General features: G+C 42.5%; 2 protein-coding genes across 2 annotated transcripts in view; both read left to right on the top strand.

Annotated features, from left to right (window-relative positions):
- LOC128716224 (cGMP-dependent protein kinase, isozyme 2 forms cD5/T2) overlaps positions 1 to 22221 on the top strand; it is a 29761-nt gene extending 7540 nt beyond the window's left edge. Inside the window, exons 2-8 of the mRNA XM_053811144.1 lie at positions 15383 to 15602; positions 20478 to 20714; positions 20784 to 20933; positions 21008 to 21501; positions 21587 to 21712; positions 21791 to 21980; positions 22056 to 22221. Of these exons, the coding sequence (XP_053667119.1) occupies positions 15383 to 15602; positions 20478 to 20714; positions 20784 to 20933; positions 21008 to 21501; positions 21587 to 21712; positions 21791 to 21980; positions 22056 to 22221 (1583 nt within the window). The remainder of the gene's footprint in view (positions 1 to 15382; positions 15603 to 20477; positions 20715 to 20783; positions 20934 to 21007; positions 21502 to 21586; positions 21713 to 21790; positions 21981 to 22055) is intronic.
- A 1791-nt stretch (positions 22222 to 24012) lies between these two features.
- LOC128713257 (protein argonaute-3) lies at positions 24013 to 26947 on the top strand. The gene is made up of 3 exons (XM_053808114.1): positions 24013 to 25395; positions 25467 to 26774; positions 26861 to 26947. The coding sequence occupies exons 1-3, from the start codon at positions 24013 to 24015 to the stop codon at positions 26945 to 26947; spliced, it is 2778 nt and encodes a 925-aa protein (XP_053664089.1).
- Positions 26948 to 27560: the final 613 nt, after the last annotated feature.

The following is a 27560-nucleotide window of genomic DNA, read 5'->3' as shown; positions in this document are numbered from 1 at the left end:
AGTGATTTATGTTTTCTTCCCACTGCCGGTGCATCAATTCCACGGTCAATGCATGAACCGCCAAAACCAAACAGCCGGAAAACGGTCGAAATAATGCTTTTGGTATCGCTTTCTGGTGCGAATGTTCATTGCGCTTTTGCTTCGTTGTGGCACACGATATTTTTGCTTTTCTTTGTGAGTTGCGTTTCAGGAAATAGTGTAACAGAAAGAGATCACAGGTATAGCATTGCGATTGCGTATTGTTTTCTAGCGTTTCGGGGAAAATTGTTCCAAGAAAACCGAAAGATGAATTTAAAATGTTAAAGTGGACGAATAGTTTCATTTCCTCATTGGTCTTGGGATGGTAATATTTATTTTTTTTATTGAAAACTTCAACCACTACTGATCCCTACCGTTGCTTTATCTTTTCACTAGTCAGTTAACGGAAATCAGTCCGCTGCGGGAAAGAAATCAGCCGTGAGATCTCCACATTTGCATAGGCATTTCTATAATTTTAATTCTTCTACCGACAGTTTTGCCGTTGATAGTTCTATTATTTTCCTTCGACCAAACCACCCCGTTATTGGAGATAAACTTTCCATACGCTGTTTTATCATAGCAAAACCAACAGATAAACATATCGGCACAAGCAAAACACCAACCTAACTGTGTATGCTAGACTCTCCAACTTGGTTAGAGTTATTTATTGTGATTCAAATTTTCCTCCGCCTAGAAACCCCAAAAATATCCTCCATGCGATAGAAATCCACCCCACCAGCACGCATGGTACAGGAAGAAGGAAACGCCAGCCAGTTTTGGCCGTTCATAAAATAACACTTCGCATGTACGCCCGCGTTTCGGTTGAAGTTCTCTTCCGCCTGGTGCAGGCGTTTGCCGAAAGGTTCGTCCCGAAAGCCCACCGTTCGATGATCCGATTGCCCATTAACGGTTTCAGCGAAGTTTTACCGCGTGTTGGCGCTTTATTTTGTATTCATAACGGTAAGCCAACGACCCCAGCGGTGTACCACCAAAGAGCGTCTGAAAAGGGATGCCTCAGCTAAAATGCACACGCTGATGGCCAGGTGCTGGTCGAATGGTTCGCTTCGTTCGATCGTTGTTTTGTTTTATGTTTCGAGATCTGCGAACCGCTGGGGGCAATCATCAGTATGCGAGCATGGTGCGGGTTTATCGATTGCAAACGCGAGTCACAAATGGCAGCAATAAATCCTCGAACCTGAAGCATACTTCATTATTCAATACGTGGGTTAAGAGGTTTCCGCCAAAATTCGAACATTTGGAATATAAAGTACTAGCAAAACTTAAATATTTTGAATGTTTAATAGAAAATTATTAATGAATTACCAATACAGGTTTTCATTTTTAATACTATTCTTCCAACTGTTTTCTCCGCATAATTACGATCTGCAATGGATTTTATTTGTCTACTGATATTAGTGAATCTGTCTTTAATGATTGATCTGTATAATGATTGATCCTTACTATTTGCAAACATTTCCAACTAAACTCATTTTCCCTTTTTTTCTCTTGCAACTCGTTCCAGGTAAGAGTGAAAGCACCCCTAATCAGATGAAAAACTTCTCCCGGGTATCCGCGTAAGTGCGAATCGGTTTTTCTGTTTTTAGTCTTCTAAACGCTTCAAAACGGTGCCAATCCGTTTGCAGTCTGCCCCATGTAAGAGGGGAGCCGTTCCGTTGGCCCACTTTCAATGTGGTGTGTACCTGAAGTGGCCGTTTTGCTCGACAGCGGCCACAGCCCACTATCACGATCCCGAAACGGGCCATTCCAGCTTCAATCTCGCGCGTACAGCAGCAGTCTCACCCGTTGTTTTCCATGCGCTACTTAAATGTCATTATCAGGGTGCGGCAAAATGTCAACGTGTTGTGGCAAGTTAAGGCGAAAAGAAATCCAGAGCGCACGTTCACAATTCAATGTTGCCAGACCTAATCAAAAACCTGCAACCTTTAAGCACACCCTCCAGACAGCAAAGGGGTAAAGAATGGCGAGTCTCTCTTACATGGTGTCCGCTGGGAAGTGAAAACATGCCTTCCCTACATCAACGGAACGGTATTGCACGGTAATGGAAAAACCTGTCTCCATGCTATATGCCCTTTTCCTGGCCGTGGCCTATGCCCGTGTCCGGATGTTGTCCCGAACCAGTTTCATCCTAGAGTTGTTCGATTTTTTGTGTTTCTATTACCTACGGTGTATCGAATAGGAGAGACGACGGGATTTACCACGCAACATTCTCTCACGTGCAGGGCGCGTAAATCAAATGAAAACAAAAGCTAAACTACATTACCTTTCACTTTATATTGGCACATGGTCTGGAATCGGGATTCGGATATCGATTTTTCCGCCAGCCGGCTTTCCCGAGAGCAGAACGAAGATAGGCGTAATGGAGTTTGTTTTATACCGACGCCATGAACATCCGTTGGAGATTCTGTACTGTCTGGGTTTGCCGTCTTTCTCGCATTGCTGTTACTTATTTATTTATTTAGTTTTTCTAACAACGCCATCTCAGCGGTTGCGCTACCTTTAATGCGTCTGCTTGATGCTCTTCCAACGACACCGACATTTGAAAGTATGATGCCTTCATTCCCCATCCTTCGTTACTTGCAACACACGGGGCATAATTTTTTTTACCGTCATGGGATCTTCTTGTCTGACAATTATGTTTTTTTTATGACTTTAGTGGTCAAACAACAATTGCTTTTCTATCGACGATCAATCGATTCACAGTGTCATTTGATCATGTGAATACTTTCATTACGTTTATTTATGTTGAAAGAAGTATCGAGCAAATAAAGATGCCCTTTTTCTGGTTTGTGGACATCTTGCGGTAAACTGGTTTGTTCTACATACAGCAAGACTAACAGGAACAGTCGAAGTTGCCTGTTTGGGATAAGTGATTCACAAATTGAATTGTTGTCATTACAAGGAAGATCATATTTTCTTCAGCAATTGAATTAGTTGAATTGAATCTAAAGAAATGAGCATTATTAAATTGAGATCAGTTCTTACCTCTCGGGTACTGCCACGTAAGAATCGTTGTAATAAATTGCAATTAGAACGTAATTAAAAATCGCTCTTAGACCTTGGTAAAAGTCAAGCTCATTAAGGCATCTTCATTTAAAAGCGGACGATCTCATGCCCATCTTTCTAGTGTTCGTGAGTAATATTTTGTGCTGTGATTATCGATTTGTTCCGTCGGATTGCAGAAACCTTCTGAACGCAAAAGGGCAACCGACTAATCGTGTGTCCACCTTAGAACAGAATTTATCTACTAACCGTTTACCAACTGAACGCCTTTACGAACCGTTACCTGTAGCAGCGGCTAGTTGAATTTCCTTTCGCTTAATGCTTAGCGAGCGCTGATCGACCTAACGGAGGACATCCGCTCTTGGACGTCTTGGAAACACCACACGATCACTAAACGGTTTGCAAACAAACCGATGCTGGGACGCTGAGACGCATCAGGCACCCTACATCGTTCGGAAGAAAGTGGTTTGACACGATCATTAAAAGGTTTTACCGCTCAAGCTCCCTTTGACTCACGATTCAACCCCAACTAATGCGGCTACAACTGGGCGAAGTTCCAGTTTGTGGTTGTTTGCGTGCGGGATCGATTTGATTAGGCACAGTATGACAAGGCAAAAGCGTCCAATTGGAAGTATACGGTGGTGTAAAGCCCATACCAGCTGGTGTCTACTAGAACCGGCAGCAAGGGCGTGCCGAAACCGATCATAAATTTAACATTTGGTGCATGAAATCACGAAAACTCGGACAGCAACCAAACTTCAAACACCGAGATTCCAACCTCGGCCTGCAAATGTCAACGGCTACGGTGGTGCAGCTGATCTTTGAAGTGTGCTTCACTACCACAATTACGTGCAATTATTTAGTGTGCCCTTCTCTTCTCGCTTTGTTAGCGTCAAGTACACTCTAATCTGGGAAGTCAACTTCCTCGCGGTTCAAACCAAAAAGTAAACTGGGGAGTGTGCACCGACTTGTGCTGATCTGCTGGAGTTTGCGAATATTTGCACATTCAGCAACTTGCAGTCGAACACCTTGTTCGCGGCTGACAAGAAACCCTTCTATTGCATCGAAGTGACATGGCTCGGATCTCTTCGACGCAACAACATCGGCGTTCTATTTGGCTCGATCGTGACTGGGATTTCGTTCAACCTCATCTCATCGCTACCATTCACCGGTCTGGAGGTGTAGATGAGCTCACACAAAACACAATCTTTAGGTGTAGGAAGTGAACTACTCTTCCATCGCGAAATTATACTTCTTGCGATTCGAAACAACCCATCCCACGACCACTGATGGATCGTGACGATCATAGGGCGTATAGGTAAAGGCTCATAAATTCCATTACCAGTGACATGTATCTGGCAAAGCACAGGGACTCTATTGCAATACAACAAATTGTGTAGATTTGTTTGCTATTTGTCTCTGTCTTGCTTATCTAGACTGGAACATTCAGTATTGATAAGAGTCTTACAACTGTTGTCATGTCAAAGGGATGATTTATGTACGTTTTACATGCTATAAATAGAATTCATTTTGCTATCATGTTCTTCCTTTGGATGTCGCTCTTGATTCGACGACCTTTTATAGTACAGATGAGGGGTTTGTTTTTGATATTCTGTGCAAAGTTTTCTTTGAAAATTTGTAACTCCATGCGTAATGAAATTTATGAAACATTATCTTCCAAATCACAATAATTTCAAGAGTATTTTCTTGTGAAGTTTTACGTGCGTTTAAGTTTCCTCCTTTTTTCTTTCGTTAATTTCAATTTCTTGGAGGGATTGCGGAACACCGTTCATCTGTTGTTGATCCGTCGTTGATCAAAACCACATAAAAATAACATTTATTCAATCATCCATTCTGGGTTGCGAGCAAGTGGGTTAAACAGACGGCAACAACAAAGTTAGGAGGCAAGAAACAAAGTAAAAAAAACCCGCAAACAACCAACCCATCTTTTACAAACCTCCGACAGTCTGCGTTAAACGGTCCACTAATAAAACTATTCTGCCAAGCGATTCCGAAATGAAAAATCCACCCACCTGAAACCATCCACGCCTGGATCGGTGGAAAACTCTACGTCTATCGAGATCGAACGATCGATCGTATCGGCAGCACACCCCGGTAGCCACAATGGTTTGCAAGAAAATCGAATCGAGTGAAGAAACAACAGTTTTCCACCTGACGGCGTACGGCTTCTATGAATCTCGGGGTTGGGTCGCGGTTCAGCGAGAAACACAACGGTTGCTGTTACTGTATACGGTATGCTAAACAAAGCACCGGGTTGCCGTCGGGCGGACGTGGGGCCTCATTGCGGTGTTTGTTTTTCTTACGCGATACGGTCCCACACTGGCCGGCGTTTCATCCACACCGAATTCACTTTCCTCAGCGTGATGGTACGGGTTAGGAAAGGCCTCCAGTGGTCGTACCGGGCGCATGTGTTCACCTCGGTTCGGCGGCTGATTCACTCGAATGGAACAGCGCGAGCGCGAATGATTGATTGCTCTTTGACGCAACACCCGAACCCATTCTTTTGGGACTGTACTGTGTGGTTAGACAATATTGCAAGTGCAACAGATGCTTTTCACCATTTTTAAGCGATGTAAAGTGCTTTTCGATAATACAAGATCACTCGATCACTAATCAAATATACCAGCCTATCATATTGCATGCGCTTGGGAGTATTTATACTGGTTCACGCAATTATGGTGTACTTTGAAAACAATTTCTCTTGTACACATTACAGGATAAAATCACTTGATGCTTGATAATGTCCATTTTCTGTTGAAGATTGGATGTAAATGGATGTGTGTTTACAAAGTCCCAACTTATAGGTAGAAGCCCTTTTTCTTTTTATAATCAAATGTCCATTTTTCCACACACAAAAAAGCATCACTAAATACCGCTCCTAATGACGGACTGATGTGCCATCTTTCTGGGCTTGATTGCATAAAATTGCCCTTTATAACAACTTTCTCTTTCGTCTTTCTTTCTTGTCGCATTCGATGCCCTCTACCTACCTACCTTTATTTTTGTAGCTTTTTTTAACACCCACATCATTGCTTCTGTGGCATAATTTTGCCTTCACACGCGTGCCCTGAACGAATTAGAGAAAAGAAAAACTGTTACCCATTAAACTTACTGATGATGTCGGCCTCACTCACCGATCGTACATGCGAGCGAGATAAAAGAAAAAATCACATTAGAAATTAGCATATCTTTTACTGTGCTGCTGCATGTGTGCCCCGGCATATGAAAAGTATGATTATGCATGTGGAGTGTAGAGAATTGCTCTCGACAGAGTGCAGTGTTTCACAAGGCCGTCCGTATTCGCTTCAATTTCGTTCACACCTTGCTCTCGGGGAGACATATTATCCAATTAAATCGCTTATATCTGCAATCATGCAGACTGCAGACAAACTTCATCTTATCCAACGCACGTTTTATCCCTGTTTAAGCGAATCGATTTCGCTTTTATTCGCACATATGGTGAAGTTTTTTTTTCGCAAACCTTTTGTCTGCTTATCAAATTTTTCAATCTAATCTGGCTGATCAAAGCTGTTTGCATAATTAGCTATGGGTAAAATAGAGCGGTGATAAATTACATTGCACATCGGCCCAGCTATTAAAAAAAACAAGCACCCACTCTGCAATTTCACTCATCACTTCACCACTACAGGCTGCAAGTTTACAATATCAAATTCTCAAACCATGTTTTCAATGAGCTTTTAAATTTGCAACGCCACACCACCCATCCAATCGGAATCGAATCGGACACGATCAAAACATCATCTCGCTAAGGCAGGCGCGTGCCTGCCATGCACCCTTGTAAAGAAGCATAAATTGGATCGAAAGTGCGAGTGCGCCAAGAAAAATGGCTTCGAAAAAGTGATGGTTTCACACCAATTTGGTGGCTCGGTGAGCCAATCTTATCAATTTTTTTTTTGTTTTTGGGTTTTTCCCAACACGCGGTAAATATTCCATGCGTGCCAATGGAAATAGAGTTGGTAGAAGAAGTATACGAAGATGTGCGTTTCGCAATGAGTTTCGAATTGATCTAAAAGACGAGTAATTAACTGATTATGGTTGCACGATCTTTTCAGCGTGTGATATGTGCAGTGCTGTTGGGGACAATTACGATAATTAAAAGAGATGTCGTGGTCCCCAGAGCGGCTGGGCCTTAAGGGATTTAAGAATGTTGTTGTGTTGTTATTGAATACTGCAAGAGCAAGTGAATATATTGAAAAATGACAGAAACTTAGAGCTTAGTGAAGAAAATTCAATGTTTTATAATCTGGCACAGAGATGCCAGCAGACAGCAGATGAGATTCGAATTCCAATCGACCGTGATTCAGACCATGGAGGTCACTTGGTCATGCCTGCCATTTCAGGCTTACTAGAATTAATAATATCGCAAAACCAGATTGGCAGTTCGACCTAGTGGCAAACGGATTTAGGGTGTGAACGACAGTCGTCGCCATTTTATTATTCGTTTGCACCTAATAAAAAGGCCTGCGTTAGCAGTACCATATATTGTCCTATCAAAACCGCAACCTCATTCCCCAAAAGTTTTTGTGACGTTTGTAACAAAATCTAGGGCTAATGCCCGCTGATCGTTTATTGAGCTGTGCCTGTCGCTAGTTTAGCAATTCAAGTGAAGTCAATTCAATTATGAAACTGCTTCAAATCATTTTTAAATGTATTACGCTTACTGTACGCCTTGATACGTCTCGATTGTCTGTTAAGCAAAACAATCTCGATAGCCTGTCAAGTTACCCATCCTTCGTTGGAACGCGGAAATGAAAAAATAATGATTCAATCACGGAAGCGAAGTTCCAAATTTTGGCGAGTAAACGCAGAGAAATCTACTAAAACAAACGCATCATCATAACGAATCGTTCATGTTTTGAGTAGCAGCACTCTCGTCACGGTGTAGTGGGTTTTTCTCGCGTTGAGCACCCAGAACGAGCTCAGGTCACTTAAAACAGTTTTCTCAAGTAATTGATCTGCTAAGCGAACGACAAGTTTCTGAAATCGTCGAGCACGCGGACTTCACTGCTCATGTTCCAATGGCCCCAAAACGACAGCAGCTCGGGGCTCTGATTGCTGGCAGTGTACACAGTGTGCACCAATAATTGCGCTTTGGCAATTGCACACACCACAAAGCTTTTCGGGGGATGAAAAGTACGCTCCACGACAGGGACGATTTGTGTGTTACGCCAACGGTGACGGCGATTTGCTGTCAACTGGTACAGAATAATCAAACCACCGGGGGTTTGTCCTACTTGGCGGGTATTGTAGACAGAGAAAATTGTTAAATTAGTTACCCAGTAACAGCCAAGATCTTATGAGTGGTTTGAAGATTAGTTTTCTGGAAACAGGTAGTGGTGTTTATCCCTTTTCTTTGGCAGCATCCAAGTTGAACCTGTGCGTGTGTCGCTATTTGATTAACCTCCATTGCGAACTGGGTTAAGAAAGTGAGGAACGAATCGATTTTTATCAAAGTAATTGTTCGACCTTGATCGTGCATAAGTGGGACGTGATAGTATCATCCCCCGGAAGACAGAAGCACGATTAAGCGAGGCCATCGATGATTTCCTACCAATGGTACGAAGGTAATATAGCAAAAGGGATCTAATTCATTGGGTTTCTTCTTCTGTGGGACCGTGGGAGAAGACGGTGCATTGAGGATCAACGCTTAACCTCTTGCAACTACATCTCTGTTTTCTCAACAATGCCTATATTTGCTAAAATAAGCAGGCAATCTACAAGGCAACAAAAAAATATGTGTAGAGTTTCATCTGAAATTTAAACTCATTTTTTATGAACGGATGTGGTTGGCTGTGAAAAAGTAGGTCAAATGACCTTCCCTTCTGAGAAGGTTTTTTGTGTTACTCTACAACGCCCATCTAACTTCCAAGAACCGGTATTGATCGCAACAACCCGAGTGAATCATACCATGACAGAGATGATTCATCGTGTGAATCATCAGAAATAATTATTAAACAACAATAAAATGTGATTGGGATATTGCACCATGCTTTTTTGAACCAGCTAGGAAAATATTTTAACAGTTATAAAGACAACATTCTGATTCCAATAAACTTTTCCAAACGTTTCAAACGCAATACTCGACGGTTATTTAATCACGATCGATGGTCTCGTCATGCCCAAACGATTGAAAATATGCAAAGTTTGCTATTTGCCAAACCGTTGTTAGCATTCATAATTTATGTTCACACACAGGCGTGATGTGTGGTAATTCGCACGAGTATTCGTTTGTATTTGTGTGTGCATATTTATCGTGTTAGTTTCTGTTTTGTAAGCAGATGCCCGAGGAATTTCCTCCACTGTACCGAACTGCAAGTAGCTGCACTTTAGCGAAACGGGGGGAAACAAAATGTTTTGCGATGACACCTCCACATTTAGGGACATATTTGCAGTTAAGCATATTTTACGAGATTGTCCCAGGCTGCACTACTGCTGACGTAGTTGCTAGGCCGTGTGGCTTAAATAACACGGGAATTGCGTACTGATAAGCAAACAGAACAAAAATCGCGGACACTCTTCCTTCCGCTTATGGTACAGGAACGGTTTGGAGCACGTACAGATATGATAAAACGTGGAATAGATAAAATAACGCTGTGACTTTTCTGTGAGTGGTTAAAGTATGTCCAGTTAAGTGTATTTAGTAAGACATTGGTTCATGTAGAGTTAATTGTGGACGAGTTCTCTGATGTAGGATGCCTCCAAGATCTTCCAAATATTCTACTATATCGTAGATTTTTGATGATTAGTTCTTTTTAAAATATATTGAGTTTTTAAATACACGCGATCGATAGGTCTGTTTGATAAACGTGCATGAATTATATATTTTATCAATACATCAACACAAACCAGAGGAAAAGCTGTACTCACTAACCATTACCTACAACCACGGTGCATCTCGTTGACCTACAATCGCCATCAATAAATGACAGGCTCATAGAATAGACAGGCTAGCCGAAAAAACAACCTCCAAAATCTCACCAAAACCGATATGTTGGCTGGGATGGAAGATGCCAAAACAAACGGAACCGACTGATATCTATGTCTATTGCGCTTGGCAGCATTGCTCGATTGTCGGATTCAAGTAGCACGGTTGAGGAACAGTGGGCCACTCTGAAAGGTGAATGAGCCGTGCTAAATTTCATGAGTACATTTATCCGCAAGCCGTACTTAGCAATTCCGCTGTACGCTTGTTGTGTGGATAAGTGCGGGAATGTTTAACCCACTTCCATCCAGGAGAAATGACGGAGTTGCCGTCAGGCTGATGAGTCCACCACCAGCAGAAACCAACCGTCGCCAGATCGAGAATATCGAGAATCCAGACAATGTTGCGTACGGTTTTCCTACAACTATGATTAATTTCCACGCACAAACCGAAAGCAATTGAGCAATGAATAGGGTGCGGTGAAAGAAAAACAACGCCCGCGAAAGAAAGCCAGCAATCAATCAAACGGTTTTTCATTCATCGATTTACCCACCGGAAGAGAAATAGTATTGAGAAGCAAGAAACCACCAACGACCGCCTTTTCCACCACGTTTGGTACGTTTGCATACGAGTAATGTGGTACTTAGCGCTAACGATGGATAATCACACAAATGAAGCTTTTTCCAACTTGAAGTTTGAGTGAAAATTGTTTTTCCCTAGTACAACGGTTCAGCGCCAAAATATAGCCACGATGTGTTGAACAGATGGAGTGTAGGTCTTGGCCTGATTTCGATACTGTGTGTTACGCGTTTTGCTCTGTTAGGTAGAGAGAACAATTCTATTGTTCGCTTGTTCCTTGCTTTCGATTTCATTTTACTGTTATACTTCTGTTGTCTTTTGTTTTGTTGCCTTATGTGGGTTTTGTATAAAGTTCGTTTTTTTCGAAGCTGATCCAGAAGCTTATGCAGCTGTAACTATTTTATTTTGCTTTTTATTTTACCTTAATTGACCTCCTGTCATATACCTGAATTGTTCTCCAACCTGTACTTTCTCCTGCCATCTTATGGAACGATTTTTACCCTTCAGCATATTGCGCAAATGTAGAATGGACGAGAGAAATATAGTATGATCCTCAATGCAAAGCATGAATACATTCATTTTCGTACGTTGGGAAGTGTGCAACCCGAACTCTTTTAGTAGGATGTTCAACTGTGTAATAATTATAGCGCTTGAACTGGGAGAACATATTCATAATTACTAAAAACTCACAAAAAATACTCAGTTCAGACTGTAAATGCAAAAGGCGGTTTTAAAAAGATTGCATTAAGCAAAGGGCAGCATCTACCGATGCGAAAATCCAGCTTGATGGATCTGAAAATTTTTCTTTCAAGCATCCTGTCCGCCCCTGTGAATGGGCGAAACGTTCGGTGGCAATGTTGTCTTATAAAATTCTGCAAAATAAAACTCCAAAAACCTCATTCCACACCAGCGAATTGCATGCATTTGTGGGTTAATTGCAATGTCAGGGTGCAAAATCCGTTACGGATTTTGAGCTGTAGAAGAAGCGACCGTACGGAACGCTGTTGAACGCGGGTTTCGGTCATCACGGGGGCCCATTGTAATGCTGTTACACCCACCTGAAGGAGGAACATTGTTGGGTGAAAATTATGTGTGCCATCACAAGCTTCTTTTGCGTCTGTACTGACCCCGAACCCAGCCTACTGTTGTCTTCTTGTCAGTTCCGCAATCCATCATCATACTGTGTGTGGCACACGTCTCCACATCATATCGGGGCAATGTCTGATGTGACGGTTCGTTACAAATCGTTACAACCTTGCCTTACGCAATCACACAGTCCAAAGCACAAAATTGTCCACTGGTGTGCCCGATTGTCATGCTACTTTTTTTCTTCTGTGGTCACATCTTCCGGCATCGTGCAGAAAAATGTGAACGAAACACCATTGCCGCTGGGTATGTCGGTATAAACCAACTTGAGACGACCTGGCTATCTCAATGTGGTGCGGTTTCCGTTTTCCAAGCTCCATAAAAAGTAGATTTATGGATGGGTCAACTCACTGGGGAAACGTTCAATGGTGTTGCATCTTCCTGCAATGGACATCACGATCTTATAACAAGTTTGAAGTGATGCATTCAAAAGAAGGCGTCGGACAAGTTAGATGCCTGCAATAAGATCAGGTTTTAATAATGATTTTTTTTTTAAATAACATAGCAAGCGATAAGTTCAACATATGGCTTAATCCGCATATTCTTCTTGGAAACAAATCTTTTTAATTTTTATTTTCCACATAGTCAGAATTTGCAATGAGGAACCATTTCAAACCAAGTTTAATCCATGAGCTTTTGTTCCGTCCTTTCTCCTTTTCTTAACAATTGTCTTAAGACTAGTAGATTAAAAATATAAAATGAACTAGCATCTTCAATGCTCAAATAAATCTTTCTAAAAACATATATTGTAGCATTGACATACCGTGCCCTTCGAATATCTATCAATAAGACTAGACGACCCTTTGAGTGTCGATCTAGTTGAAAAGGGTTTATCGTGGAAACACGTTTCTCACGTTTGTCAGTGTGTGTATTATAGAGAAAATCCATTTGCATACCATTTGTCTGGTCACATGCATGGTGCAAGGGCAATTATTTAATCGACACATGCCGACAGTGCCTCTCGTTACCTAGCGGAACCGATAATGCAACCGGTATATTGCAACACGCTAGGCATACATACTAAGTGCGAGATTCGTGCTTTGTTTTGTGTCCTACCGCACGTAGTACCCCCTGAAGGTACGTAGTGGTAAGACATAGATGGATCATCGATCAACATTAGCGCTTAGACTGACAGTGACTGGTTGTAATCGACGTTGACCACCGTTAACGCTTCAAAGGTCTCAGCGTGCGCTGTGGAATGCGCAATACATTACTTAGATGCACTTGTTCAAATAGGGAACCGATAGCATGACAAACGAAGTGATAACAATATTATAATGTTTGAATAATTTGCTACGAAAAATTCATGTTGTATAATATCGAAAGTATATCAACATTATTGAGGTCCCTTTTTGTTGTATAATCTTTTTCGGCGGCTCAACTGCTAATGCAGAAAAATAGCAGCAACATGCACCGTAATCTCTTTTAATTGGTAATTTAAATAAAGCACATTAATTTATCTTTTCCGTTGCTCGATTCAAGCCCTTCGATAAAACGCAACCGCTATCGTTAGGTAAGCGGGATTATTTGTTTTATAGCTTCCCATACTCACTCAACTAGACTTTGAAAAAATACATACACCCACCCACGCTATTAAATTATGCTTAACCTTCTGAGTCATGAAACGTAACGCAATGCTCAGTATGCGCAAATCCAGGCGTGCAAATATTTTGCCAAAGTGAAGCCAACGTGAACGATAGAATTTTGTAGCTCATTTGTTTCGAAAACGATGACGCCCGCGTCAGTGAACAAAGTTTTGCTAAATGTGTATCAGTTGATGACGAAAACAAGTATTAGCACAGCAAAACGTAGCAAAATGGGCTAATCAAACGTAAATAGTTGGGCTAGTATCGACGGAAGATCGCGCCTTCGCCTAGGGTGCAATCAGTGGGAGGATCGATCCATGCACATATGCGCACCCCTTTTGCACCATGATTTATGCGCCCTGATGCAACCAACGAACCGTCCGTGTATTGTTGATGGATGAACGCCACTGTTGCCTCCGTCCCAGGTCCCATAGCACTGGAAGGTAAATCGACGGCCCGCGGCGATAATTATTCCTCGCGCAACATTTGCACCAATTTGACGTAAAGCCAAATTTTATTTGCTTTTTGTTGGTTGCGTTTTGCACTCGGCGATCGATCTCAATTTCGTATTGTTGAGGTGGCTGTGTAAAATTTTGCACCCGTCGGCGTCAAATTGGGGCCTGCGGCATGTCGTGGGTTTTTACGAGCTGCAAATAGTACCATCATTGGGTGATTAGGGACTGGTGTTTCGCTCCTTTCTGCAGCGAAAGAAACTTACAAATTCGCACATAGCCAGCGGAAGGGGCGCCAATGTAGCCAAAACGGTGGTGCGCGATATTACCGATCAAGCTTATTGCCGTGTTTTATTGGGGCAAGTGTGATTCATTACGAAATTGTGCCTATTTTACCAGATTATTGTCGTGATTGTTTTATGTAAAGCACAAAGACGTGTAAAGACTTTCTTGAGGAATGTAAGTCTTTCTTTTCACTATGGTTATTACGTACTGTTTATTAATAAGTTTGTCGCATTACAAGTTCTTCTTTTCTTTTTCTTCCGCATTTGTTATTCTTTCTAGTGAGCTTCTCGTTAAACATAATTGACGCATTTACTAGAGAATTGGGATAAAAGTGACCCCAGAACAAGTATTCCATGACATTACAATGGCAATTACATTACATTCCATGGCTTGATTACAAAATGCTCTGGTGATCTATCTCTTTAAGTACGTTGGAATTTGATGCTTCAAGACTTTTAGGATTAACGATGAACGATGTGCCATACTTGGAAATATCCGACATTGTTGCCATTAACATACACTGAGTTAATGCGGTGTGCACTGTGTACAGTGTCATGAATATTACTCTATATTAAAAATATTAAAACTATTCAAGAAAATGTAATCTTCGTTAACATAAAAAGTACTTCTCTTTATAAAACAATTCCTCAAGTCATGTTGCAACATTTCAAATTATTCATTAAATCATGCTACTGGTCACATTCCACAGAACCCGTTCCGTCGAGACCCTCCAACTCAGCGGAACCTGTCTTTTAGCGGCTTGAAAAGGGCACGACAATTTTCACTCATTTCCGCTTTTCCTGCTGGGGTAATTTTTCCCCTCCACCAATAAACTACTGCGGTAACCTCTAGGTACTTGATACTGGATTGCACGCCTAATGAAGGGCTAAAACGATCGGGAGCGATCGAGGCTGGGCAGTGTACATTCGCACGAACTGCGGATGTAATCGACATTCAAGCGAATGTGTGGTTGTGGAAAATGAAAGGAATGAACTGCTCCATGTCGATCACGATATTGCGTTACAAAAGAGTCTCCGAAAGAAATCGAAGCCTAGCGGATTCTGTGCATCAACCAAGGAATGTTCCAACACTGTAGCGAAAAGAATACCTGTCCCGGAAACCTCCATTACATGGGAAGCCAGCTTCCGTGGCAAGGAATTTTTCTCTCTGTTTCTTCATTCCAATGCGAGTTCCTCCGCGTAGCCCGTTGATCTGATTAATATTTGCTTTCTTTCATATAGATAAACTGTATTCAAATCATTCAAAGATACGTACTTTTCCTATTCTGTTAGTCTAATGAACATGATGTTATTATCACACTATTTCCACAGAGGGTCGCGTTGAGGTGTCCCGTGAAGGCAAATACCTGTCGACACTATCCGGTGCTAAGGTCCTCGGTGAGCTAGCCATCCTCTATCACTGCCAACGAACAGCCACTATCACAGCCGCCACCGACTGCAAACTCTGGGCTATCGAGCGACAATGCTTCCAGACGATCATGATGCGAACCGGCCTGATACGGCAGGCCGAGTACTCCGATTTCCTCAAGAGGTGAGTTTCCAAAAAATCATTCCCGGCGATTGTAAACAATACCTTAAGTTCCTTCGGTGTCACATCCGTCAAATTCACCACTGCATTTTGTTGGATCGGGATTTGTAAAGTAACGGAAGCAAGTGATCAATTTGTCACGATCGATCATTATTCCGATCCGACTGATGGGAGGTACTGTTTGATCGTTTGATCCGTCGGTTATTATTTGTCGTGGGAAACTCGTGGAAGGCCGCTGAGAGACCCTGTACGCATTTGACTAATGGTTTTGTAACTGGTAATTTTTGAAGCAAATTACATACATTATTGGAAATACAAGTTACATTTTCGCACTGCAAATGATCATGCGGATGAATTCGTTTTATCCACTCCTGGGAACTGTTTTAGAGCAGTTTTCTTCGTGCAGTCTATATGCTTGTCTGGAACAGTGGCCAGTAATATGCGCGCAACCATAGAACTTGTCCAATAAATGTGCTACGATCTCGTATAGAAACAAAACATAAATACATCTTCCAACCATATCACATTCGTATGGACAAAAACAAAAACCTGATTCCACGTTGGCCACCACCAACCTTCGATGTTTCCTTTTCCAAAATAACGAGTTCTATGCTCCTCGATTAAAAGTCACCACACAACTTATTTCGTAGTGTGATTCCATTCACTTTTGTTGTTTGTCGCAACCAGATCCAATGCCGGTGTTAAATCAGGGTTTTGCAAGTGGCTGACTCCACGATCAGCATTACATGTTTGACACTGCGTTTCCTGCCGTTCGGTCATTGAAGTCACACTCGCAAGATACTCGCACGTTGACTAATGTTGGCAACACGGTACCCCGCTAAGTTGTGCGATTTGGAATACGAAAACACCTTGGAGAAACGGCAACCGGTGTTATCCATTGCCGCATGATGACGTTTAAGTTATTGTAATCAATCTTTTAACAAATTGCAGACAGTCTTAGCTATTGGACTGGAAGAAATTTCTACACTGCATGAGCATAGTGCAATAAATGGCTTCCAAAACAGCCACTCTTAATGTGCATTAATTTTGATTATAAAGTACACACACACACATTACGAACTTTAGCAACCAACAGCCAGCAAATATTTTCCCTTTCGAGTGCGATACGTGTGGAGCACATTATGCAGTACATGCAACATGTTTTTAACCTCTTTCACAAGGAAGTACTACGAGGTCAACAGTGCGTTGCGTAAACGTAATTTAGGAATATGTCATACCGTTGATTAACGAGCGCCCATGATCGATCGGTGAAAGGATCACGTCAGAAGCTTTTCCATCTTTTGTTCATCGCGGAACGCGACTGGCTGCTAGGCTGATTGCCTAGTTATTACCCACGTTACGCATGTGTTTTAATTGTACGTCGGTAAGCGTACTACCATAAAGGTATGCTTTTGTTCGCTGTACATCCATAAAGATGAAGCTTATTGTTTTACCTACATTTTTTTACTTAAGACACAAGAAAGGAGTACAAGCGCAAGGATCACTGGCGACAGACACACCTTCACGTGTACCGGTGACATAAACTGAAATCCGGTTTCCCTGACATAATAAAATACTCTGCAGGATTCGATCAAGGCACCCAGTCCGTGTATGATTTTCGAAAAGCAAAAAAATTAACCCCGACCGATTTGCTCCACATTTTGGGGGTAGAGAAAGTTGTTTCTCCTCCAATTGCAAAACGGGGCTGAGGTGGTGCGTTGATGATGGATTTACGCGCCGATCACCGTTCATATGTTTGGGGTTCCCGCTTTCGCTACTTCCATTACGCCATCGGACAGGATCAGTGGAGCGAGTGCCGTCTGGCACCCTGTTCCATACCATACGTACAAAATGGTCATGGAATGGATGGGCAAGGAAAACAGAAAATGAAAGCATCCCCCGGGGGCATTTCAGGGAACGGATTTGTCCATCATTACGTACCTTGTTTCATTCATGCGTTATTTTTGACAGTGTTGTTAGGAGGAATGAGCACGTTTTTACACCTCATCTGTTTAATCATGCACAATCGTCAGAAGATGAATGTGTTTGTCGGCAACGTTTAGCCCACAGCATTCGGTTCATTGTGGACAAATTTGTATCGATCAACTACTGTGCGATGTGATCAAAATGTAAGAGAGATCTTTCTTTCCCTTGCTATGACGCTGTGTGACATTCTGTGATTCCCTTGTGTGTCACTGAATGTGTCGGTGAGGTGAAAGAAAATTGTAAATATTAAACACGGGAATGAAAATGTTGTTTGAGCCTACTTTAAAACATACAAATGGCGTATATTACACAACATGGCCAACATGACAACACAACATTTGGGAAAACGATGTTATGAATCAAAGGAAGTACGAACAGGCAAGATACCGCGAGTTCTAAAGAAACGACATATAAAGTGTACACTATCCTACGCATGATTAGAGATGCGGATAGACTACGGTAGATTACGTGCACCAGTGTCATCAATCATTGCACTGTCTTAAATAAGCAGACATTCTGTACATTAAGTTTACACCAAGGGTTTTATATCAAGCGAGTTCGCAGATAAGTAGAATGTTTCTGCGTTCTCAGTCTGTGACTTCCGTCGGTAGCACACTTCATTTCCAGAGATTTCCAGAGACTGAAGAGACAGTCTGGTTCGTCTTTGCTCTTGCTGGTGGTTACCGAAATCTTCAAGGTTTTTTAAAAAAGGAGTTTCTCGGTGATAAAACTTTCCCAAGCTTATTATGCACAATAAAAATACTCTCTAAGGGCACAACTTTATACTTATTTCCTTCTGACTGGTCAAGCCATTGTTCCCATCAACATTGCTTTCCTTCGTGGTGAGTCGTTTTTTGATGACTTCATATTACTTCAAGCGAAACCAATTGCAATTCTTTCACAGCATAAACTATGTAGAGAAAGACTAAAGAACAGAACTCTGGTGCTGAAGCTGGCGATAAATTCACTCAATTCTCTATCATTTACTTGCCACCTTGCCAAGCACATTTGGCACGCGAATTAGCGGGGGTTGAAGGAGTTTCGTTTTCTTCCTTAGTTCCATTGCATGCAAGTTGTCCAAGAACAACAATGCCCGTCACGTTCGCCACCGTTTGTTTGGCGTTCTATTATCGTTTAATTTGTTTCTTTTGCTACCTTGGATGTGGGAAGGCCAATAGGGGCGGTTAGCTGTTAGTCGGTAGTGGTAAATGTAGTTTCTGTTTTCTACCACCACGGTGATGGCGGTACCAGTGCAGAAGAAATCTATTTGCGAACGATACGGCCCGCTTAGAAGCGTGTGAAAAATCTCATTCATTCATCCCGCTGCTCTTTGTAATTAACGCATTATTTCGCTATTTTATTTTGTCGCTACCGGCTTGTCTTGCTTCTCCGGTGGTGCGGGAGGTTATGGCCTTCGTGGTAGGTGGCTTCGTTTCGCTGTATCATTCGTTCACCAAGCGATTCAAGACGGATTGATTAGTTAATAGATTTTCTAGCGTTTCTTATTACAACGGCAATAATGCTGCAACGGATTCATCCCATAATCCCTATCTTGATAGCTGAGAAAATGTTCTTTGCATGATAGAGCGCTAACCTTAGGTGTCTGCATGCGATGAGCTATGGGGTTTTGCTCTTTATTTAATAGTGATTGCAGCTCCCATGGCTCTTATGCAGTCGCGGTACTTGGTTTATGAGTGCATAGAGATCACGTATGATCCAGCCGATCGTAACATAATGGAGGTAATACTGTTGTGTAAGGTGAAGATACCATAATTTGCATAATAAAATGAACCGGTAGACAGGTTTCGTACCTTCGCGACAGTAGATTCGTAGAACTTCGTAAAATAGCCTTACATAATTCAAAATTTTAGTACCGACACTACAATGTACATACAATGCGGCCTATGATCGTTCATCTGTTACGCTCCGTTACGAATCGTCAAACGTGTTATTTCACCTTTTCATTATGATCTCAGTCAAAGAAATCATCCACTTCCTTCCACTTCCACTTCCTTTAAGCTTACTGAACATTAAAATGCAGAAGGCAACAACACATACCGTTCGTTTATCATGCATCGATAATAACACTGTTCGCAACTTGTGGCACCGTGACCTAAAAAATTATTCTCCATAAAAGCAGCAACCGAAGCAACTTCTCCATCGAAGGTAAATTTAAAGCTTTTGGGTAACACAATAAAAACCCAGCAGGCAAAATTAACCGACCCTGCCGTTACTACATTAGCTCACAAGCAATGTGACATGCATAATCAAATCATCATTGGCCCTGTTCGCCAAGATCCAAGCGTTTATGACACCCGCACGGTGTGTACTTCGTTCAACAACAAAAATTCCCCCAATGCATCGTCCTATTACAGGTGGTGGCATCAACCTCAGCTGTGGTCACGGTTTAGAACATTGCCCTTGACTGACCAATAGTTAGCGAGATGCCCAACAGTACACACTTTTTCCTCAACCGCCACTGATCATGGCCATGAACGTATACAACTGATCGTAACTACCATACCAAACTCTGCCTAATGCGCGTTATTCCGCACATACGCTGCAACCTTACTGATATGCCACTAAAACCACGAACCTACACGGTTATTGTTTACTGTGTCCGGGCTAACCACACTACCGAAGGGTACTTTTTGCGTTGCCAATGCGTCCATTTGGACGTCGACAACAGGTCGGAGACATTGTGTTCATGGTAGATGTACTTTACGTGCCAACACATCCAGCAAACAATGGCGGTTATTACCCTTCGGTGGAGTTCATGCACACAAATTTCATGGTCCTACTATGATATCTCCTCGTTGCTGCTAGAATTTAACGGCTTTGTACAAAATGCTGTTGGCTATTTACATTTTGTTCTTTTTTCTTGTTTTATAGTGTACCGATCTTCAAGAACCTCCCGGAGGATACGCTCTGCAAGATATCCGACGTGTTGGAGGAGTGTTACTACCAAAAAGGTGATTACATCATACGCCAGGGTGCTCGTGGTGACACTTTCTTCATCATCTCCAAGGGTCAGGTGCGCGTAACGATACGTCAACCGGACACGCAGGAGGAAAAGTTTATCCGCACTCTTGGGAAGGGCGATTTCTTCGGCGAAAAGGCTCTGCAAGGGTAAGTGTCTCACGCAGGAAGTTAATAGTCACTAAATCGACTAACTTAAACTCATCTTCGAATGAACAGGGATGATCTGCGCACCGCAAACATTATCTGTGACTCGCCGGAAGGAGTTACCTGTTTGGTGATCGACCGGGACACTTTCAATCAGCTGATCTCGAACTTGGATGAAATCCGAAACCGCTACAACGATGAAGGAGTTAGCGAGCGTAAGAAGTATGTACCATAGATATCTCGTTTGTATTGGATGTTGCAGTAAAAGTGCGCTAATCGTCGTACATTCATTTTAGAATTTACGAAGAATTCCGGGAGGTGAAGCTGTCGGATCTGCGTGTAATCTCCACGCTCGGAGTCGGTGGCTTTGGACGCGTGGAACTGGTTCAGCTTGCGCAAGACAAATCACGATCGTTCGCACTGAAGCAGATGAAGAAGGCACAGATAGTCGAGACACGCCAACAGCAGCACATTATGTCGGAGAAGGAAATTATGAGCGAGGCAAATTGTGACTTCATCGTGAAGCTGTACAAAACGTTCAAGGATCGAAAGTACCTGTACATGCTAATGGAGAGCTGTCTCGGTGGTGAGCTTTGGACTATTCTACGCGACCGTGGGCACTTTGACGACGGTACTACGCGCTTCTATACGGCCTGTGTGGTCGAGGCCTTTGATTATCTGCACTCCCGCAACATCATTTATCGCGATCTGAAACCAGAGAACCTGCTCCTGGATGTGTCCGGGTACGTGAAGCTGGTTGATTTCGGATTCGCCAAGAAGTTACAATCAGGTAAGGAGGATTGTTTTAATCATTCACTGAAAGCCAATGTGTGTACGAACAGTGATTAAAATCAGATTCTTTTGGGGCTATTTAGGTCGAAAAACATGGACATTCTGTGGCACACCGGAGTATGTTGCACCGGAAGTTATTCTCAACCGAGGACATGACATCAGTGCGGACTACTGGTCACTTGGAGTGCTCATGTTCGAGCTTTTGACCGGTAAGCATATTTGGCATTTTCTTCATTGTTTATGGTGTCCTTTCAAATGTTCTGATGTGATTTTATATTTCCCCACAGGTACACCACCGTTTACCGGTGCAGATCCGATGCGCACGTACAACATCATCCTGAAGGGTATCGATGCAATCGAATTCCCGCGGAACATCACCCGCAATGCCAGTGCACTGATTAAGAAACTATGTCGAGACAATCCAACCGAACGTCTCGGGTACCAACGAGGTGGCATCAGTGAAATCCAGAAACACAAGTAATTGAATACCACGCAATACAGCAATGAAAAAAGTTCTCTTAAACCTGATTTCCCGTTTGTCTTTTCGATCAGGTGGTTCGACGGCTTCTACTGGGAAGGATTGCGGAATCGTTCATTACCTCCGCCAATCTTGCCGAAGGTGCAAAGCGTTGTCGATACGGCCAACTTCGACGACTATCCGGCTGATCCCGACGGTCCACCACCGGACGATCTGTCCGGCTGGGACGATGATTTCTAAGCTGCACACCTTTCATTTTTTAATATCTTTCGCGCTAAAACCTCCCAAACTGTTGCTTTTGGTCCCGCTGTGCAATGAACCGTATTCTCGCACGTGTGTGTGTGTGTATTTTTGTTTTGTGTTTGAGAGAATGTTGAATGTTTTGCGGCCGATGGTTTTTTGAATGTGGATTGAATGGATGTGCGCAGGGCTGGCGGTCATTTTACGGGACGATTGTTTTCAAACGTAATTGTTGTAGCTTATTAAACCATTATTTTTACAAATTTTATCATTTTATCCATTACCCTACAAGATAAAAAAGTGCAAGTTATTGGGTGGAATAGCAAATATGAAACCTAGAGACATGCGTAAATACATAATTCAACAATTGGTAGATGATTGAGAACAGCATCGTCCATGTCATGTAGATGACGAGACTACATCTTTGGTGGTCCATCTCTTTCATTAGCGTAAAAATTCCGTTTACGCAGCCTATCACCTACAGGCAATCGTTTTACGCACCCACTAGCTAACAAATTTTGTTCTTAAACACTGCTAACCTTCATACACGGTACCACCCACCTTTGGTCACATTTTAAAATGATTGCAATGATTAGTTGATAGTGCAGTCAGAACTTTGATCGCTTGCCTAAGTTTACCTATGGTAGGTTCGTTCGTTCGAAATGAGTGTATGTTGATAATGTTGTGCAATCGAGATTTTGTAAAATATACATATTAAACGTCTGTACATAAAATGCGCGTTAAAATTCATGTATAGATGCATAGTAACACAGTTATTGGTTCGCGGTTTAACGTTCAAGATCATGGCAAAAGTGGAGAAGTGATCGCTTCTGTTCGGTCTGTAGTTAAAAAAACTCTGTCTGTTATAAAATAGGAATGCGTTGTAGAATAATCATGCAAATTAGTTTTCTTTCAGCAGCTGATTAAAAAGTCGTTCAATCTGAGAGACAATAAATTCGTAATCCATGTATACTGGGAATAGCTTCCTTTAACCCTTTTAACTACTGAAAGAAAAGATGAATATACAGACCACCCTACGGTCAGTTTACCGATTGCAATAAGCCTATCAGTTTCATCAAATCTTGAGAAGGCTACCGCTGCACGGCACTTAGGGGGGAATAGGGAACACAAGGTTAGCCTATTCCTTAAGGTAGCGTTAATCGCTGATGTGTAAACCGCTGTCTTCTGAAATTGTATGGATTTGGACACCATTTTGGATTGTGGAAACCTTTAAAAATGGGCCACGAAGAATTCAGTTTGAATATTATTTTGTGTGCGTCTTATTTTGTCATCCACGCGGCTATCAATGACCAGCACGCACAGATTTTGCGTCGTAACATTGACATATCAACTGTGGTAATTTTCTGTGTAATTTAACTGTGGCTCAAAGATGGTCTCCCATATGGCATCTTCTTATCGTTAACGCCATTTTCTTATCTGTTCTTTAGTGAATGAAAACAATATGATATAGTGTACCCTTCTTGCCCGTTTTTACATAGGTCTGGTTAGTTAAATTCTAGTTGTATTTTCATAAGGTAGGTCTGAAAGTCTAGATATGAAAGTCAATATTTACATTGCTGCAGAAATTGCAATGTGAGCGGTAGATCTGTCACCAGTAGCTGTCAACGTTACCTTCATGTGGCCACAATAACGAAACCTGTTTAATTTCCCAGAAGCTTGTGTTTTCGTGCCAAGTACGATTGGAACAAGTGCCGATTCGCGTAAAGCAAATGATATATCGTTATTACTTTACTTTATTCCACATTACGGAACCACATTTAAGCCAGCAAGATGAGTAAGCGGATGAATTTTTTACGCTCGATCATCGATGCCTCATCGAGCAGTTCGGTTGATGGATCGAACGATAATTCCGCGAATCGCGACAGTGGATATCGAACGGGACAATCGTCACTCGAAGATCAGAATGCCCCGCAGCTACCAGCAGCGGGTATGGGACGCGGACGAGCCCATGTATTTGCCGCTCTTCTGGAACAACCGAAACCCACCGATGGAAGTTTGCCGTTGGTTTCAGCCATGCCAAATTTGGCCATCGGAGGCCGTGGACGATTTTTGCAGAAGCTACTGAACGAAAGGCTTCCTTCTGCTGAACCGGATCTAAGCAAAACTGCCGAATCCGGGGGGGTATCATGTAGTTCGTCTGAGGTTGATGCGTGTACAATGCAGGAAACATTGAACAAGTTCGATCGAGCAGCATCCCTACAAGTCTCAGAGAAGGAGGACACGTTTGTACTGCGTAAGGAGAAAGAACCAAAAGAGTATGTCAGGCGTACCGGAACGAGTGGGGTACAAGTGCAAATTATAAGCAACTTTATGGAGCTGAAATGCGAAGATAATCGAGGAGTGTTTCTTTACTCGGTCGATTTTGAACCAAACGTTGACTCGAAACGGGCCCGTCAACAATGTGTGGACAGTCATCGTAATATCTTCGGCAAGGCGTACACATTCGATGGACATATACTGTTGCTTCCGAATGCACTGCCGCAGGAGAAAACAATAATTACGACAAAGACTTCAACGGATCATACGCCTGTGAAGATGACGGTGTTATTCCGAGTGAAGCAAAAAATGCACCAAAACGTGCTGATATATAACAAAATATTTCGGCGCATTATGCACATTCTGCAGCTATCCGAAATGGGACGCAAGCACTACGATCCCACGCAGTCACGCATCGTCCCACAGCACAAACTGGAAATTTGGCCGGGATTTGTAACGGCGGTAGACGAGTATGACGGAGGCTTAATGTTAAATCTCGATGTGGCGCATCGCGTTTTAATGCAAACGACAGTGTACACACACATCAAAACAATCGCACAGTGCCGAGACGCGCAGTTTCAGGACAACGTGGTGAAGTCACTGATAGGATCAGTCGTTCTAACGCGTTACAATAATAAAACGTATCGAATCGATGATGTATTGTTCGATCTGAACCCACTCTGCACTTTCCGTTATGGTGATTGCGACATCACGTACGTTGAGTACTACAAAAAACAATATGGAATAGAGATCAAAGATCATCAGCAGCCAATGTTATTAAATCGCTCAGAACGGAAGCTTTCACACAATGAAAAACCGCTCGAAATATCGTTGTGTTTAGTGCCGGAACTGTGCTACCTCACGGGACTAACCGATGAAATGCGCAAAGATTATAAGGTACGCTTAGAAATTGCTGATGCTGAAAAGAAGTCGAGATGGTAATGCTTTACTTTGTTATGTCCTTACAGGTAATGCGTGATATTGCCACCTACACACGCATCACACCGAACCAACGCATGCTGGCAATACAAAAATTTTGCGAGAACGTCAACAAAAACGACGCTGCACGCGATCTGCTGGCTTCCTGGGGTTTAGAATTGAAGAACACCTCTCGACCAATGAAGGGACGCCAGCTGCAGGTGGAAAAAATCACGTCTGGCGGTGGAACTGTAGGCAGTGCCGGTAACAACGTAGACTTCACTCGTCAAGTTACCAACAATCCAATGCTAGAGATAGTCCACATCCGGCAGTGGATGCTTATGTATACGCAGCGTGATGAGCGGTCCGCCACGATGTTCATGGATTGCGTAAAGCGTACCTGTAAATTGCTCGGTATGGAAATCGCTCAACCACAGATCGAGGTGCTGCCGCAGGACGCAACACAGCTATACATTCAGGCACTACGTTCACATATCCGTCCCGGAACACAGATTGTCGTAATAATCTGCCCAACGTCGCGCGACGATCGATACGCAGCAATCAAACGTGTACTCTGCACGGAGGTACCAATTCCATCCCAAATCATAAACGCACGCACACTCGCCAATGATAAGCGCAATCGGTCGATCGTGCTGAAGATTTTGCTGCAGATGAATTGCAAACTTGGCGGTACGCTTTGGAGCGTCAATATACCCTTGAAGGAAACGATGATTTGTGGCATAGACAGCTATCACGAGGCTACGAAACGCTCGAAATCAGTATCCGCGTTCGTCGGCTCACTGGATTCTTCCTTCACGCATTGGTACTCGCGGGCCACGATTCAAGAACGCAATGAAGAACTGCTGAACGGAATGTGCGTTTCGCTCGAGAAGACGCTGCAGACTTACCGGCGTCGCAATTGTACGCTCCCGCAGAAGATAATAATTTTCCGCGATGGCGTGAGTGATTCGATGATGGAAGTCTCCGAGCAGTACGAGATTCCTCAACTGGAAGCCGCCTGTAAGAAGCTTGCTCCGGATTACGCGCCAAAGATCACCTTCATAGTGGTACAGAAGCGCGTTATAACGCGCTTGTTTAGTATGGCTGGAAGAGGCCCCGACGGGCTCGCAAATGCTCCGCCCGGAAGTGTGATGGACCACACGGTAACGCGCCGAAACAAATACGATTACTATCTTGTCGCACAAACTGTCCAAATGGGAACTGTTACTCCGACTCATTACATTGTGCTGCGAGACGACTCGCAATTTTCTCCAGATGTGCTGCAGCGGCTGAGCTACAAGATGTGCTACATGTACTACAACTGGCCCGGAACCATTCGCGTTCCCGCGTGCTGTCAGGTAATTTACACACTCGCTGAAATATCCCTAAACCGTGGAAACCACGTCGCTTTAATACCATTTTATCCCTTCACTTTCTTTCACAGTATGCACATAAACTGGCTTATCTTGTTGGACAATCGGTGAAGCGAATGCCCGCTGAATCATTGAACGACAAACTGTTCTACCTTTAGATTTTCAATGGAATACGCTGCGGTTCTTCCATTTGGGACCCAATGATAGAGGTAAACATGAGCACAATCTTTGTTCGTTGGTTTTTTTGATAAACTTTACATTTCTTTTTAATGTACACAGTAAAAAAATTCCCATTGCAGGTTTATGACATTTTGATACTCTACTTATAATGTTAAGCATATCGATTTTTCATAATTTTTACTGACTAGGATCTCGCTGGTAACCGAAGCAAATGGCACATAGGGTTAAAAAAACAGAACTTATTTACAATGAAGTACAAAAGAACATTAAACATCGTGTTGAAACGATCGAAAATGAGTCGATCAACAGATCAAATATAAGAATTCATATTAATCAGAAGTTGATGATCGAGTACAATTTATGGTTATTATTCCATGATCAATCCGTTTGAAATAAAAGTTTTATCGTTTGAATTTATTGATAATGTTAAACTAACAGCCTTATTTCTAGACTTATTTGTAGGCAAATGAATAAATTCGCTGCAATGGAGAGAAGTGAAAGCAGTAGCAATTTTGAAGCCTGGTAAACCGACATCCGAGCACGGGCCATGGGTTCTTGTTTGTTTTTCCCTTCTTTTGTTTAGTTCTTGTT

Source organism: Anopheles marshallii, chromosome 3 (assembly GCF_943734725.1).
Source record: "Anopheles marshallii chromosome 3, idAnoMarsDA_429_01, whole genome shotgun sequence".
In the NCBI taxonomy this organism is placed as follows: domain Eukaryota; kingdom Metazoa; phylum Arthropoda; class Insecta; order Diptera; family Culicidae; genus Anopheles; species Anopheles marshallii.
Note: the sequence above shows the minus strand (reverse complement) of the source record. Positions and strands in the feature narration are given on the sequence as shown.

Excerpts from the sequence above, each read along its gene's own strand:
- LOC128713257 (XM_053808114.1), top strand. The coding sequence starts at position 24,013 with ATGAGTAAGCGGATGAATTTTTTACGCTCGATCATCGATGCCTCATCG. Across the intron at positions 25,396-25,466 it reads AAATGCGCAAAGATTATAAG|GTAATGCGTGATATTGCCAC; the intron begins GTACGCTTAGAA and ends ATGTCCTTACAG. Across the intron at positions 26,775-26,860 it reads GCGTTCCCGCGTGCTGTCAG|TATGCACATAAACTGGCTTA; the intron begins GTAATTTACACA and ends TTTCTTTCACAG.